The 18,016-nt window shown below is 39.4% G+C and overlaps 1 protein-coding gene across 1 annotated transcript in view; it reads left to right on the top strand.

Moving 5' to 3' along the window:
* Window positions 1-16,101, top strand: part of ARAP2 (ArfGAP with RhoGAP domain, ankyrin repeat and PH domain 2) — a 188,304-nt gene extending 172,203 nt beyond the window's left edge. Inside the window, exons 30-33 of the mRNA XM_006158365.3 lie at window positions 1,403-1,438; window positions 3,726-3,789; window positions 10,500-10,634; window positions 13,762-16,101. Coding sequence (XP_006158427.1) covers window positions 1,403-1,438; window positions 3,726-3,789; window positions 10,500-10,634; window positions 13,762-14,145 — 619 coding nt within the window. The 3' untranslated portion in view covers window positions 14,146-16,101. The remainder of the gene's footprint in view (window positions 1-1,402; window positions 1,439-3,725; window positions 3,790-10,499; window positions 10,635-13,761) is intronic.
* Window positions 16,102-18,016: the final 1,915 nt, after the last annotated feature.

Here is an 18,016-nt window from a genome sequence, read left to right as displayed (position 1 = left end):
AGTTCTGTATCAGTCAAACTACAGCCTGAGTCCCAGGCAAGTCTACACACAGAGAAGGCAGTGCCACCCTCCGGCCTCCTGACACTTGGCTTTTAGAATGACTTAATCTGAGCTCTGTCATTTGCCTTCTGTTTTGTCAAGTTTGATATTGAGCCTCCAGCACATCGATGACACAGAGGACCCATTTTAACCTGTTGTGCCTCTTCAACACTTCATCCACCTTAGCATTCAGTTTATTCCACAGTTGCTTATCACATATTTCCTTGATTAGAGAATCAATGTTTGCATTAATACTTTTGTTAACATCAAGAAACATCTTAATGAACTGTATGTGCTTACTGTGAAATTTTTATTACAGAAAATGTCTTTACTTTTTCTTCCAAAGGTAGTTTTTCAGCCCAGCACATGAAGGAGTCACAATTAGCACATTCTTTCATTTCTTTTTTATTCATTTTTATTATCATAATCTTGTTTATATTGCATTGAATCACATATAACTTACAGTGTATTACATTTCTTTTTCCAGAAGGAAGACCATGCATATCAGTCAATACAAAGAAATTAAAATCCCCATCATCATCCAATAGCTTTTCATTTTTTTCCAGATTATTATTACTATTCCAATTATTTTTTTAAGCATTCAATCACTATTCATCATTTTGCTTCTAAAAAGACTTTACCCAACATGAAATATTTCTCAGACCTGTCTAGTTGAGAATCCTCCCAGTATTGCCACACCAGTTCATATAGTGAGTCCCTAGTTTCACGATGGTTCGACTTAGATTTTCAACCATCGATGGTGCACAAGCAGTGTGCTTTCAGTGACAACCATACTTCAAGTATCTGTGTAACCATTCTGTTTTTCACTTTCAGTAAATTACATGAAACATCTCACTTTTTTATTATAAAATAGCCTTTGCGTTAGATGATTTTGCCCAACTGTAGGCTAATATGAGTGTTCTGATCACATTTAAGGCAGTCTAGGCTAAGCTACAATGTCTGGTAGGTTAGGTGTTTTGAGTGCATTTTCACAAAATACTTTCAATTTAGGATGGCTTTATGAGAACATAATCTCATAAGTGAAGGGGTGCTGTATCTTTTCTTACACTGACTGTCTTCCTAGATAGTTGCCCTTATTCAGATAAGATCATCTTCTTGGAGATTTCCCCTTCTCCCATAGCATCACAGGATGTTCTCTGTAGGCTATTTAAATTTGCAGCCAAACTCCTTAACGGTTCCCACTCAAGTTCAGCCAGGTTATGCCCTTGCATCATCGCTGTGGAAATCTGTTCTGTTATGCATTTCCACCATTAAATCTTACCTCCTTAACAGCTAACCTGGTTCTCAGTCTTGTAAAAATGATCATTTTTAATGTGCATTTGTGTGTGTGTTTTTTTTTCAGTTGGGGATTGACCGCGTATTCTGAAAAACATCACTGGTAAGCTAATAGCTGGTAACTTTTGGATTTTATGTATGGGTGGTGACTTCAATCTTAGTGTTACTCTTTCCTCCTGATGTTACCAGTCTCCCCAGAGGTTGTACTAAATTGTACTAAATATCTCCTCCTTCCCTTAACTATGTCATATCAATCACTGATGCCTACCTCCATCTGCCTCTTAATTGTCCCTCTCACCCACCCATACCCTGTATCCTCGAGGCCAGCTTTTTATGGATTCTTCTGGATTATTCCAAGAATCTGAAGTATACGTTATGCCAGTGACTTTTGCTTTCTAGTACCTTCTCTACCCAACCATCAAAGAAACCTTTCTATGATGCGTTACATTTCCCTTCTGCTTTGAAACTCTTACATTGAGCCAGTAGACAGCATGATGGTTAAGGCACTGGAACCCACATGGCTGACTTCAAGATTCTAGTCCCAGACCTTAAGGCTTGAAAAACACCCCAGAAATGTGTGCATGCATGTCCAAAATCCTGAGTGGAGAATGAGGAGAAGGGTTTGCATGATGGCCATCCTCCCTGGGGATGCTTTCTCACTTTCCCTTTCTCTCTGTCTCTCTCAGGCAAGTGTATACACCCTATGGCAAAAATCTAAAAAGCAAAAATAAAGACAAAACTCTTATGTGAATTCTGTTCCGTGCAGGTGTTGGTATGACATGCAAGGTTCTGCAATATGCAGCTCAATCAGATTCTTCTCCCCAACTTCTCCTTCTCTCAGGATAAAACAAACCTTTCTGTAATTCCCCATGCATTCCTGGCTGCTTCATCCCTACATGTTCAGTGAACATGGTCCCATTCCTGACCTGTCTGCACATCCCACTGCTCTCTTCCCTCATGGCTGCCATTCTGATGACCCAGCAGGCTCAGCTGCCATTCTGATTTCAAACTCTAGCCAGAATGTCCTGGAAGTCTGAGCAGCTTGCTGTCACCTCTAATCATTGCTTATTTCTTCTTTGCACCTACAGTATTTCATAAATGTGAGTGCATAATTAAAAGGATTTGTACAGGATACTGTTTTCTTGAGCATGGCCATGGGAAGTGTCAGTGTTTTTATGGCCCCCTAATGAAGCAAGCATTTTTTAGAAATGTCCTTTTAAACATTTTTTCCGAAGTAAATTATTTTTCATGATACAATATGAAGAATACACGAACATGAAAATGTCTTTGTCATTTAACATCAGTTGTAGAACATTTGTAGAACAATTCTCACCTCATTGCCCAGTCTGCCACAGCTGGGTGTGTGCTCAGCATTCCTTCTGCTTCTCTCACTGTGTTGTATTCGGTTGTTGGGAAAGTCTTGATGTGTATTTCTATGCAAAAATGCATGTGACTTGTTTTTCTATGCAAAAATTCATCATGACTTTCCCAGTGACCCAAGAATTTATTTGTAATGTTCCCTTCTCCCCTAATTGACGACATGAGTCTTGAGGAAAATCACTCTTTTTCATTCTTTCTTTCTTTCTTTTTTTTTTTTTTTTTTTTTTAAATTAAGGTTTCCAGTAAAAGGATACTGAATTGGTAGTGGATATGCATTTTTTTTCTTTCATGTAGTTTATTTTTTGATGAGCTTGTGGGTATTAGCCCTTATAATAAGTGTGATGGAAAGTATGTCTAAGCTGCAAAATTCTATTCTTAAGAGAAGGTGAACAGGGACCAAAAATTGGCGTAATGGCTATATCGCTGGGCTCCCATGTAGTCGACTGCGGTTCGACTCCCAGACCCAGTGGCTTAAACTCATACTGGGCATGTGTGCGTGCGTGCCCAAAATCCTGAGAAGAGAATGGAGGAGAAAGGATTGTGGCATGGCCATCCCCCCTGGGGGATGATTTCTCGCTTTCTATCTCTCTGTCTTTCTCTGTCTTTCTGGTGAGCGCACGCGCCTCATAGCAAAATAAACCTCTCTAAAAAAAAATAAATAAATAAATAGAAGGTGAACATATGTTGCTTCTTTAGCTGAGTTTCTGAGGAAAAGATGCTTTTCCTGTGCTTGAAAAAGCAAAATGACACTGACCTTTCTGCCTTTCTAAAAATATTGATTATGTTCCCACAGTAACCAATACCTTAGGTGGATTGCGTTTAAACCAGGATATTTCCACTGTTACATGCTTAGCAGAAGATGAAATCACTTGTACAGAAATAATCAACTTGTAAATTGCATTGTCCTTTATTAGGGGGGAAAAAAAGAATTCTGATCTCTAAATTGTCAAATAGACTGAAGATAATCTAGTGGGTTTTGACTTTTGCATCTTACCAACCTTGTTTTGCAGGCACCTGTGCTGTGACAGTTTACAAACCCAGATGGAGTGGATGGCCAGTGTCTTTTATGCCCAGGTATGACATGTGTTTCAGCTATCCAGTAGCCTGTAGTAACTTATTTTTACAGGAAATATTATCATGGTGGTGATTTTCCAAGAAATTTTTGTAAGAATTTTAGATTATACATTTGTAAAATATTTTAAAACCCAAATGTATTTGCGACCTTTTGAAACAGGGATTTAATTTTGTTGGTTTTGTTTTTTTGTTCGTTTGGTTTTTGTTGTTGTTGTTGATTTTGTTAGCAGCCCACAGCTCCCTGGCCTAGTGGATATGTACTGCTTTAAGATGGTCCTGTAGGAAAGAGGGACTTGTCTAAGTTGTCATCCAACCAGAGTCGTACATCTTCATTAGGAAGTGTTCTTTCCCCCTTTTTGCCACTTTCCACAACCCTGCCTTTCCAAGAACAAGGGTAGGAGCTGACATTTCTTTCATACCTATTGTGTGTAGACATGTCCTAAAGGCTCTGTTGTTGGCCCTGGATAATATACTTCGTGAGTAGTTTAAACCCAAGGATGTCTGAGGTCAGTGTTTTATATTCACATTAATCCCACATTGAGTGAGATTCTTTGGGGGAAGGGTTAAATCGCCCCATTAATTGGATTGACTTCATTCCCAACCCTGTCTGGCCGAATTGCCCACAGTGCTGCTCACACGGCGTTGAAATTCATTGGTAACGATTAAGTTGCCACTCTTTATTACTGAGGAGGTACTTTCCTGTTTCTCTTACAAGGAAGAAGTTAACTCACCTCAAAATCTAGTCTTTATTTGCTTTGAAAGCCATTTTCTCTGTTCATTTAATTTATTAACCTTTCCAGTGGTTAATAAACACCGTGCTTCTAAACCTCTCTCTACTATTGTTACCTGGGAATACATTTGCAGAAACAGACTGGCGGGCTAACTTTTTAGAGACTTATTTTTGTGCAACTTTTAAAAATATAGATAATCAAACTCTGCTTTGGGGGGAAATGAGTTTTTGGATAGCATTTTACTAAAGTTGGAAACATAGCTGTTGCGACATCTGTTGGTGACACAATCACATTGATATTTGGATTTTTATCATGGAGTGTCGTAGACTCCGTGGCTGAAAGTCAAGGAATGAACAGCCAGCAAGCAGAGTCGCTCCCACAGTGAGGCTATTTCTCCCTACCACACTTAGCCTTCCTTGTCCCGACCCCAAAGATTTAGTCCAATCAAAATAAGACAAGTAAATTGCATCAACTGACTCTTTCACCAATGCTTTCTTTAAAGAATTATTTTATTTAACTTCATTTATTTTTTTAAATTTTGACCAGAGAGAGTCAGAATAAGAGAGAGAAAGAAAGAGAGAAAGCAAGTTGCCAGGTCTGGGACTCGAATCACGGTCAGCCATGTGGGAGTCCTGTGCCCTTAACCACCACACCTCCTGCTGACCCCTTCACAAATGACTTCTGTAGAGCATGAGATGTCGTTTAATAGCATTTTAGCCATACTAGAATTTTTCCGAGTCAGCCAGTCCTCTCCGTTCCTGCTTCAGCTTTTTCAACTAACGATAAGTAATATTTGAAATCCTTTATTGTCATTTCAACCCTGTTCATGGCATCTTCATCTGGAGCAGATTTCATCTCAAGAAGCCACTGTCTTTGCTCATCCAAAAGAAGCAGCTCCTCATCCACCCAGGTTTCATCACGAGACTGCAGCAAGTCAGTCACCTCTTCAGCCCCCCTTCTTGTTCTGGTTCTCACTATTTCCACTACATCTGCAGTTACTTCCTACACAGAGTCTTGAACCCTCAAAGCTATCCAGGGTTGCCCCAAACCTTCAAATTATAAAACATGAGACCTGCAGCATGCAATACAGTGAAGCATAATAAAATGAGGTGAATATGTGAATATGCTCTCCTCAGTCATATGCATAAACGCACATGCTAACCAACAGCACATGCCTCTTATGATGAGTTCTTTTGGGTACCTGGAATTCTAATATCTATCCCCATCATCACCCCTTTCTCAAAGTCCTCTAGATTTCAGCTGTACTATCACATTCTCAGAAACACGTTCTCTGACCTTCAGACCAGTGAAACCTTCAGGCTATCACTCTGCATCCTGCACTGCTTCATTATAGCACTACCTAAAACGCATGTGCAATTTATGATTTCATGTCAGCCTCACTGACTAAAAGGGCAACTCTGTGAGAAGATCTCTATCCTTTTTTGTCTATATAGACCCCACAAAGCCCAATGCCTTTTACAAAGTTTGTGCTCAGTTAGCATTTCTAAATAGGAAAGAGGGTCAGAAAATGAATGAGCAATCAGATGAAATTTCAAATGGCTTTCAGTGTGATCAAGCAGGTAATTGGGAAAGGAGAAAGAGAGTAACTGAGGGAAGGAAGGACACTCATTGAAAAAGGTTGTAAGGAAGTGGCTTTCTGAGTAACATGTATGCTGAACCCTTTCTGAAAAGAGGGAGATAATCAAGCAGCTTATTCTAGGCGGGGTCTGTCCAGGGAGAGTGGCCAGCAGGTTCAGACCCTGAGACATTGTCATGATCTTGGTTTATTCCATGAACATCATGAACGCCTGTGTGAGGGAAGCGGTAAGAGATGAGGAGGGTAGAGTACAGATCATGCCATTCCTTTTTTAAGAACTTGAAACACGGGAAGAATATAATCTGATTTATTTTCATTGAGAAACAGTCTTGGTTACTTTGTTGAGGCAGTGCTGTAGAGGGTCAAAGATGGAAGCAGGAAGGGTGGTGATATGAAAGATGTCAGCTCAGACTAGGAAGTAGAGGTGGATATAGGAAGACCTATTCAGATGTAGGAGTATTTTGGAGGTAGAGCCAACGAAGCATTTGTACTGATTAGCTTAATTACAGTGTGAGAGGAGGAGTAAAAAGCATGGAAAAGCCTTAGTTTGAAGGCCGTGGGCTACTGGCAAATGTCAGTGGAATTTATCAGAGATAGATGTAGAAGGAAATTAAGAGTTCTGTTTTGGCTTCATAAAATTTGAGTTGTTTCTTAAATACACAGATTTGAATATGCTGAGTAGCAGCGTGTTTAGTATATGGATCAAACACGTAAGCAAAGCTCGGAGCTAAAATGTAGATTTGGGGGAAGTCAGCATGTACTTTGTATTGAAAGCTATAAAACTGGATGATATGATAGAGAAGCAGGGAAGGAGAGAGAGAGAGAGAGAGAGAGAGAGAGAAACACAAGCCCTAGTGTATTCTAAACATTAAGTCAAGTAAAAGAAAAACACAACAAAAGAAATAAGGGTGTGAGAAAGGATAAAAATGAGGTGATGGATATAGAAAATGCTAACAGTAATTTGATATCTAGATGAATGAGGTAACTGTATAGAAACAAGAGGTCAGGGTATATTTTGGGGTTTCAGTTTCATAGTCCTTAAGATTGGATAGTGTCTAATTTGCATGCACGTTGATGGAGACCACCAGTACTTGGAGGAAGAAATCAATACAGGAGGAGAGAGATTATTAAACCAGCAGACAGGTGCTGAGCAGATATGACGCAGCATGATTAAGCTCATAGTCGTTCTTCTTCACCAGAATCATACAACAAAGGGTATGGCACATTTGTTCTCAAGTCATGGACCACATGCTCTAACCACCTGAGCAGATATGACTAGAGAAAAGTTGTATATCTCAGAGCAAATAATGCTTGCAAGAAAAGAGAAGGGAAGCTTGTTCACGTGGTTACACATATTACAAATATATTTTTTAAGTTAAGTCAGCGAGTTCACTACATGTGAGCAGGGATGGATATTAGAACTGGAAGGGCAGAGGAAAAGGTGACAAGTAATTTTCAGAGAATGGGGAAGCCTATCCTGTGGTACAATTTCTGGGTAGTGCTGAGTTCTCACTTCTTGAAATATAAGGTTACATTTAAAGTCAGACACATCTAGAGAGTGATCTTCTGTTTCTTTTTTCTCTATCTACTGTCAGGCACTCACAGAGTAAGTAGAACTGTGCTCAAGTAGGTTCGGGGATTTTCCAGGCACGTTTGTTTGAGAAGGGACACAGGACTTAGAGAGAGTTATAAGGATATGAGTTTTGATTGCCCGTGAAATCAAAGCTAGGCTATGAGGGAAATGGGGCGGGGGGTGTAGAAAGGAGAATGTTGGTACACAGATAGGAGGTCTCAAAGAGTTCAGAGAATACTTAGAATGAATCAAACTATCTTAAGTTTGCGGGAAAGATAGGGAGGTCAAGTTTAGAAAGAGGGAGGCGGAAATGAGATTGTTTTTGATGCGGTGATCATTTATAACAATAAAAGTATGAACCTCAGCTATGTGATCCATGCTATATGACTTTTTAAAAAAATTTTTTTTTCTTTTGGAGAGATTTTTGCTATAGGGCGCGTGCGCTTGCCAGACAGACAGAGAGAGACATAGAGACAGAAAGCAAGAAATCACCGCCTAGAGGGGATGGCCACACCACAATCCCTTCTCCTCCATTCTCCTCTCGGGATCTTGGGCACGCTCACACACGCGCCCGGCGTGAGTTTTAAGCCACCGGGTCCGGGATGCGAACCGCGGTCGACTACGTGGGAGTCCAGCAACATAGCCATTACGCTAACTGCTGGTTCCCATCCATGCTATATGACTTTTGAAGTTAAAAATAACCATAAATGTGAAATCAGAACAACAGATCACGTCCACCTAAAGATTTCTGCCATTGAAAAAATTCCTCTGGGATCATTTCCAGTGTGAACTAATTAGCTAGTCATCCCACTGTTCGTATCTTATTTCAGAAAAAGAAAAAAAAAATTACAAGTTTGGGAATTGCGTTTTTCTTAGGTTCCCAATAATGCCATGTAGCGTACACACCATCGTCAGTGATTTGAAAGCATAATTTACAGGATTATCTAATTCCTTTGCAGCCAATGGTCATCCAATTTTACATCTTGAGAACATCCTAATTATATAGTATCAGTTATTTTTGCCATTTGGAGGGGCCTGGATATAAAAATAACATGAAGCTCATACATTTCTCTCTGATTAAAATAAAGTGTAACCTACTATTATACACTTGTTGAACCAAGGTAAATGCTTCACTAAAATTAAGAATAAATATGATGTACATTTACTAAGCCCAGTAATAATAGGACCTACACTGTAGGGTTACAGAAAATTAAGTGAATGACTCTATGTATATTGATAAGCACAAAGCTTGAGAATAGGCCCCTCATTATAAATTGGCTATAGATTAACCATCCTTAATCTGAAAATTCAAAATCCCAAACACTCCAAAATCTGAAACTTCCACACCTGACCTCACATGATAGGTTGCAGTTTTAGTATTAAAGTATTACATTAAATTACTTTCAAGTTATTTGTATAAGATGTAGATGAGACATAAATGAGTTTTGTGTTTAGACCTGGTTTCTATCCCCAAGATACCTTATTATCTATATGCAGATATCCCAAAATTCAAGGAATTGAAACACTTTCCTTCTCAAGTATTTCCAATTAGGGATACTCAACCTTTATATAGTATGTAACTGGCCTATTGTAAATATTTGTTGAGGTTTTTTTTTTTTTTTCCTATAAAAAAATACATTAAGAGACCAGTAGGTGGCGTGGTAGTTAAGACACTGGACACTCCCAAATGGCTAACCCTGGTTAGATTCCTGGACCTGATGGCTTGCTTTCTCATTTCCTTTCTCTCTCTGTCTCTGTCTCTCTCTCTCTCTGGTCAACTTAAAATAAATGAATGAATAAATAAAACTAAATGAATAGTTATTTTTTAAAAATACATTAAAATACTAAACACAGCATAAGAACTGGAACCAGTAAATATATCTTAAGAATTAAGGAAAATGAGGAATAGGCATTTAGCTATAGCATTTACGCAAAATAGTTTTGCTTTCATCAGAACCTCTGCACGCTTCTTTTATACTTATTCTGTATTTCTGTCAGAGATTGTTGTCTGAAAGTTAATTTGCTTTTTCTAACTTTTGAAAAGTTAATCTACCCTGAGGAATGTAAAAATTATTTAAAGAGTTTTCTTCTACATGTATATCTCAAGGATTAATCACTCAGGAGCTTTTTTTTTTTTTTTTTTTCTTTTTAACCTGTGGACATTTATCCCCATTGCAAAATTAGCTTTCTTTCCAGTCATATCTATAATTGTTCAGTAGGCCAGACTATGTAGTCCATAATTTGAGAACAGACGTGCGACACTCTGTCGTGTAGTGATTTTCAGAACACACGTCTGTATAAAAAGATAACATACCATTGGGAATTCACTCAGTGAGAAAGTAACTTTTCCAAAGGGCATTGAAAGAAGGCTGATTTTTCTGCTAGCCATGCCCTAAGTTGATTTGGGGTCTGTAAGATTAATTATTTTTACAGTAAAATCATCTTTGATCTAGAGACTACTTAAATGTATAGTTGTAGGGCCTTCCGACAGAGAAAGTGTATTTTCTCTCACAAAGAGATTTGCCTGTTTCCTCAAATATTTTTTTCCCATTTTGGCTTGATAAGTAGTACAGAAGGCATATATCTGAAACTTAGAAATTGAACTGAGACCTCAAAGCTCAGTTCACTTAAGAGTTTTGTGTCCTGAAGCAGTGTCCCCGCCAGAGTCAACATCATAATTACAAATGGCATTCTCATGGAAAGCAGATCATTCCATGTGGGTGTATGGAAAAGGAGCCCAGTGACTACATAACATGGTGTACCGTGTAATAAAATCACACACCCACGGCAAGAAATTGTGTTTCCACAGCATGAAAATGATGTCTGGCCACCAGCTGGAAAGGAACGAAAACGTTCAATCACCAAAAATCCCAAAATTGGAGGTTTGCCTCTAATTCCCATTCAGCATGAGAGGACTGCTACCCAAGCCCGGAAAAATATTGAGGTAGGTTAGGATTTTGATGGTCTCATATTAAATTATGGTCTTTGCTTTCCTATGTCTTAATGTGATTAAGTGCATTAATTACTTCTTTGGGTTCAAAAGCACAGTGATAATCATTTTGAAAAGCATTGTAGTAATCACATACATCAAGAAAACGTTATGGGGACCAGCAGTTGTCTTAATGGCTATGTCACTGGACTCGAGAAAGTGTATTTTCTCTCACAAAGAGATTTGCCTGTTTCCTCAAATATTTTTTTCCCATTTTGGCTTGATAAGTAGTACAGAAGGCATATATCTGAAACTTAGAAATTGAACTGAGACCTCAAAGCTCAGTTCACTTAAGAGTTTTGTGTCCTGAAGCAGTGTCCCCGCCAGAGTCAACATCATAATTACAAATGGCATTCTCATGGAAAGCAGATCATTCCATGTGGGTGTATGGAAAAGGAGCCCAGTGACTACATAACATGGTGTACCGTGTAATAAAATCACACACCCACGGCAAGAAATTGTGTTTCCACAGCATGAAAATGATGTCTGGCCACCAGCTGGAAAGGAACGAAAACGTTCAATCACCAAAAATCCCAAAATTGGAGGTTTGCCTCTAATTCCCATTCAGCATGAGAGGACTGCTACCCAAGCCCGGAAAAATATTGAGGTAGGTTAGGATTTTGATGGTCTCATATTAAATTATGGTCTTTGCTTTCCTATGTCTTAATGTGATTAAGTGCATTAATTACTTCTTTGGGTTCAAAAGCACAGTGATAATCATTTTGAAAAGCATTGTAGTAATCACATACATCAAGAAAACGTTATGGGGACCAGCAGTTGTCTTAATGGCTATGTCACTGGACTCCCATGTAGTTGACCATGGTTTGAGTTCCAGACCTGGTGGCTTAATCTCACGCTGGGTGCATGTGCGTGTATGCCCAAGATACCAAGAGGACAATGGAGGCGAAGGGATTGCATCATGGCCATCTCCTCTGGGGGGCTGATTTCTCGCTTTCTGTCTCTCTGTCTTTCTGGCTAGCACATGTGCCCTATGGGAAAAAGCTCTCCAAAAAAAAAAAAAGAAAACATTATGAATGCTTACTTGAATGTCACTGACCACCTAGTGACATATGTACAATGCCACTTTTTTTCTTATCTCTTAAGTAGACAAGCAGTTTTACATATGTGTGTAGAAATTCTGTTGGTAAAATCCAAGTCTCAAATCAGTCTTATAGTTTGCTTATAATACTCTCAAGTGAGTCCATAGTGAGAATATGTCTGGCGTCATGGTAACTAGACTTTCTAGAAACACAGTCAAAGTCCAGTAGTTGGGAACTGATGGGGTGTCTCAGTTAATTTAAGGGACTGCAAGATGACCCCTGAGCATCAATAAAAAAGATGTGGCATCTTCAGCAAAGGCTGCTGTTTGTTTTCCTTCTCACCATGAGGGTTGGAAGAACCTAAGTAGCATCAATCTTGACATTTTCAGTTCAGTCTCTTCAGGAGAGGACGTAAGCTGTTTACTCTCAAAACTCATTAGCTGTGTTGGGACTGTTGCATGTTTCGGTGCCTTAATTGATTCCCTCAAAGCAAAGAAAAGCATTTAAAGGTGGCATTACAAATCCTTTAAGCCTAAATTTGAGATTAAACCGTTTGAATATCTTACCCTTAAACCCGCCATAATGTTTGAAAGACTAAAGTCGTTTTAAGGGTGGTGTAGTAGTTAAGATACTGGACTCCCGGGACGAGTAGATGGCATAATGGTTATGGAACTGGCCTCCCACATAGTCAACCTCAAATCCCAGACCCAATGACTTAAAAAACTCACGCCAGGTGTGTGTGCATGCATGCCCAGAATCCAGAGAGAAGAATAAAGGAGAAGGGGTCATGGGGTGACCATCCTCCCTGGGGGGTGATTTCTCTCCTACATGTTGCAATTTTTACAGAGAAAATTTTGAAGAAAAATCCTGAGAAAAGAAAAATAACTCTTCTTTTCACACCACCATTGGCATGCTGACTCAGTTTATTAGTAACCTGTTTATTGGGGAACCTATATGCTTAGTTCTCCGTTGCTCATTCTCACTTTATCTCTTTTGAGAATCAGAGGAGAGTGCTGCTGTCCACACTAGATATTGCCCTGTCACAAGATGTCCCTGACGTTAGTTTAAAAAAACCCCCCTCTAGACCAGTATCTTGTCACAGTGCACGCCAGATACCTATAGGCCCTGACAGTTCGCTGAATGAATGTGCACTATCATGCAATGATACTGAAGTGCGTTTTAATGCATGAATGTATCCGGGTGGGACAGTGGGTCAGATGGTGCAGAAGTGCTCCGTGAGGCCGGTTGATACACCTGGGATGGTTCCAGGTGCATGTCCAGAGACCTCTTGAGCACGCAGAGCATGTGCGTGGCTATGATCCCGGGGAGTGGGGTGCAGCATGGAGACTTTGTTGGGGATGCTTGTCCCTCTCTCTGTTTTTTTTCTGTCTCTCTCACTCTTGGAAGAAATAGAATGAACATGATAAAAAAAATACATAAACACACATGCCATTGTTTTCAAAAATATGATGAGGAATTTTAGTAGACATTATGTAAGAGAAAAGCTTTCAGTAGTCAATATATGGGAGGGGAGGGGAGAAGTTAAAGAGATTTTCCTGCCCTGATAATTCTCAGTGTCTTTTATACGCTCGTACATGCTGTGACTCTAGAAGAATGTGCTCTAGAGCAGAGCGTTCACCTGGCTCACGTGGCCATGACGACCACCTCGTTTCCTCTGCACTAAGAGTACCACACTCTAGGGACCACAGTGTGAGCTCACATGACACACCCAACCGTAGTGAGTTGGAAGAGGAGAATTTGCAGTGAAGAGTCCATTTGAAAAACCACCCTGAGACATAGCTTTGAAGGAGTATGTTAAATGCATGTGGAAAAGGATGTCTATGGTCTACATTTGATTTGATTTGGTAGCCCTCACATCAGTGTATGAATTCAGACCTGCCACTTGTGTCAAAGCAAAGTAAGAAACTAAATTGTAGAAATAAGCGCATGTATTGGGCACATCAACTTTCATGTGGAATGTTCTGGAAACGTAGAGCGTGCCAAATCGTGCTTTCCTGTGAGACATTTGATTTCATTTTTAGAGTGCAAGAGCAGAACTCGAAAGGCTGCGGCTCAGTGAAAACCATGATAAAGGGTCTGTGGACGCTACCCTGAAGGAGAGAGCCTCCATCGTGGCCCACTGCCTGGAACACAAGGACGACAAACTTCGAAATCGAACCAGGAAACATCGGAGTTTCAACTGCCTGGAGGACACAGAGTCTGAGGTCTCCCATGGCCAACAAAAAGGCCAGCGAGGTCTAAAGACCTTGAGGAAGACTGAGGACAGGAACAGCAAAGTGACTTTGGACTCCGACCATAAGCTACCGTCAAAGGTAATCGAAGAACTGAATGTGGTTCTACAGCGGTCGAGAACACTTCAGAAAGAGTTACCGGATGAGCAGATTTTGCAGAAAGAATTGAAGTAAATGGTCCTGCAAATTATTTTTGAACATTGTGTATAAAGTCTGTGTGTAAATGAGAAATAACCATAACTGAGGAGAACTTACCTCTCTGAACAAATGTCTGTCTATACTTAAGAGATTTGTTTGTACCTAGCATTTAAAATATGTATATATGTGATTAAGCATAAAATCCACTTTATTTTGGTCTGAACAAAGCTTGTAATGTTCAGTTATATTAACCTCGTGTAAGAAGGCCTCTGGGTTGTTTTACGTGTTCAACCCTTTCAAAGTAGTTGTCATTTTAGGGGTATAATTTATGAGCAGAAATTTCAACCTGTACTGTATTGTATAAAATGCTGTTTTAAATGAAGCCTATGAAATGATCTGTAACATATTTTGCACTTTGAGAAACCTTGTACAGTAAGTTACCGTATGTTTTTAGGTTTACATAGGGTCCTCCTTAGGGAAGAGAAAGGGAAATAAGTTGAATAGAGGGAAGATTAATTTAAATGGCTGCCTAACAAACATGGGGGTTTTATTAAAAAAAGGCACGAAGTTATCACATGTCCCGCCAACTTAAGATTCATTTTAGTTCGCTAATGACCAGAACTTGTTAGTGAGAAACAGTCCAATGTCTGTTTTCCAAGAGTAACGCTCAACCAGCTAATGTGAATGAGGCCCTGGCCACGTTGTTCATGGTGTTAGCGAGCCAGTCATGGTCAACATTCACTAAACAGGGTTCTTCGACGGTGGCTGCTAAGAGGAAGTGTGTCACTGGACACACTGGACCTGGGACCTGGCCTGGATGCCATTTGCACTGTCGCTATACACAAGCTCGTTTTAGAATTCCTAACTGTACTTGGGTACGAAGGAAAATTTTCTTCACAGGGTCATCTTGCTGTTGTTCGATTTATGCATGTGTTATTGTTTTACTTTGTAGTTACTTTAAGTACGTTTGTAAGGCCTTGCTCTGTATTGTCAGAATTAATAGGAAGTACACAAACAGTGGCCATTGGGGGTTAGGGGATGGTTTCACCATTCTACTCTGTGTTTGGGGGGCTACCATTCACGTTATATCCAGTTTGGGTTTGTTGTTGTTGTTGTTGTTGTTATTGCTGCTCTTCTGTTCATTTGAATCAGTGCTGTATCTATGAATAATGTCAAAGCCCCTGTATTTTTGTTTCTACCTAAAGATCAGCTACTGAATTAGTGATTTCCTGAAGACAAACAGTGCTCTCTAATTATAATTCATGTCAGGGGCAGTACATTCCACCAGTTTCTTTCAAAGTGTACTAAGTTTGGTGAGTTTCAATACTAAAAATTAATTTGTTTAGCTAAGCTTTATTCTTAGCATTCCCCCCCTCCCATTTATTCCCTTATTTTTTTTTTTTTTAGGTATTTTTTTCCATCAGAATATGTCTGTACACAAAGACCCATACTTTAGTCAGTCCAATCATAGTTTCATATTACTGGGTGATTACAGTAGGCTATTAAAAGCTATGAATGTCTTCATTCTAAATACTGACCTTTTATATTTGGTGGTGATAAAATATTTTCCATGCGTATGTGGTATTTATTCTAATCCAAATAATTTGGAATTATTTTTAAAAAAACAACTGCAGAGCAGTTCATGAAATAGGTGGCACTATTAAGAAACATTCCTTTAAAAAGCAAATAATCATGTAATGTAGGAAGAAAAGTTAATCTTAAATAAACTATGATTTCTAAAATAATGATATTTATATTTTTATAAAATAAGGAGGCATTTGGAGAGTAACGTGTTTGGCTTTGTTGCACAAGGGAAGGTTTTTGGAGTTTTTATCTGCCTTATCTGAACTTTTCTTGAAACTTGAGCTTCAAATCTAATAGTTTCTGTTTCCCTTACTGTCTTGAACAATTGGCTGCATTTCTCGAGCATAAGATAAGGGCTAATGATGACACCCTCATGTACTTTGAATAAAAATTAAAATTATTTTCCAAGTCCACTGGAGTGTGATTGTTGCTTTTCTCCATTCTTTCTAGAAGCCGAAGATCATTACTCCAAAGTGAATCTAATAGGGCCTTTCCTTTTTTTAAAATATGTGATATAAAATTTTATATTGAAATTTAACATGAGATTTACTCTATCTTAGGTCATCAGGAAAGTCATGGCGTATTTTTCTATGGTTTTCTATGCAAAAATGCACCATGGCTTTCCTGGCAACTCTGTACTTTAAACTGGCTCTGTCATTTTCCCCAACATGCCAATATGCATATTATTTTATTTGAAAGGATGACTCTATGGCATGACATAAACAGATTGAGAGCACTGGACTTCTATTTATGTAGCTCTAAAGTTAGTTATTAGACATGGACTTTAATATTTGGTTTCTAAACAAATCATTACCTGATGATTCATCAAGGTGGCAGTGAAAACTCAAAAGAGAAGCAAAATTTATTGAAGCAAAGATAGGCTTTGTGTGCGTAATTGTATTAGTGGCTGATTTGCATTGTTCACATGATAATTTCAATTCTAACCTGTGCATAAACTGCATATTACAAAAGGAGATATTTTTGAAAGTGTGTCATATATTTATTTGGACAGGTGTAGTATCCAGACATTTGCATGTTTTCTCAGAGTTTTGATAATCACTGTAGAGAGCTGCTGATTAAAACTTTCACTATGGGGACCAGCAGTTAGTATAATGACTGTGTCGCTGGACTCCCACGTAGTCGACCGTGGTTCGCGTCCCGGACCCGGTGGCTTAAACTCACGCCGGGCACGTGTGCGTGTGTGCCCAAGATCCCGAGAGGAGAATGGAGGAGAAGGGATTGCGGCGTGGCCATCCCCCCTGGGGGGTGATTTCTCACTTTCTATCTCTCTGTCTCTGTCTGTCTGGCGAGCGCATGTGCCCTATAGCAAAAACCTCTCAAAAAAAAAAAAAAACTTTCACTATGTCATGCAAATTTGCACAAAGATGTGTGTATTATCACTCACACAAGTTAAGTAAACTAAACAATATATTAGACCAGGGAGAGACAAAAAATCATTTCAGTCAACCCAGCTGAACCAGACCTTGATCCTACAGCCTGAAGATTGGCTCAACACAGATGAAAGTGACATTTGTCTCTCATTGGGGAGAATCTCTCATCTTCCCCTCCAGCTGTTGCCTCATTTGTCCCCTCCTGTTTGTAGCAAGTGTCAGTAAAATTTGTCTACCTTCTTTCTCTTTTCTTCCGATTCTCTCTTAAAGCCCTCTTCATTCAGCCTTTTGTTTTCCATTACTCTATCATATCTGCTCCTGTCAAGGTCAAAACCACCTCATTGTCAGTTCTAACGGTCAGTTTGTAGTCACTGTCCTTGACCTACCACCAACTGTAGCATTAAACACCATTATCCACCCTCCTTTAATCAGTGTTAGTCTCCGGGACACTACTATCTTGTCCTTTTTCTTCACTAGCTTCTCGGATTCTCTGATGAACAGCATAACACCTACAATAACTCATCAAGTCTCATAGCTTTAAATATAGGATGTCTTCTTTTGTTAAATTTATTTCTTTCTTCCATAGGTTACAGAGAGAGAGACAGAAAGGCATCCTCAACAGGGTCTCCATGCTATAGTCCACACCCAGCCTCAGGCAGCCCCATATGGTGGGCTTGAGCCTGCCTGGTGTGTTGGGAAAGATCTCCATGCACAAATCTCTAGCCTTCCTGTGTGAATCAGTCTCACAGAGCACTGTATTACTGCTGCACCATGGTTAGCCCCTAAATATGTCCTACAGGATGGTCTGACTGTAGGCTGACTCTCCCCATTGAGCTCCAGCCTAGAATTCACATTTCCACTTCAATGTCCAACTAGCATTCCAAATGTAACCTATATACCTCTTTACTTGTTGCTTAGCTCTCCATTCCACT

The sequence above is a fragment of the Tupaia chinensis genome, unplaced genomic scaffold, assembly GCF_000334495.1.
Source record: "Tupaia chinensis unplaced genomic scaffold, TupChi_1.0 Scaffold000582_1, whole genome shotgun sequence".
NCBI lineage: Eukaryota > Metazoa > Chordata > Mammalia > Scandentia > Tupaiidae > Tupaia > Tupaia belangeri.
This window is presented reverse-complemented; position numbering and strand designations above follow the sequence as displayed.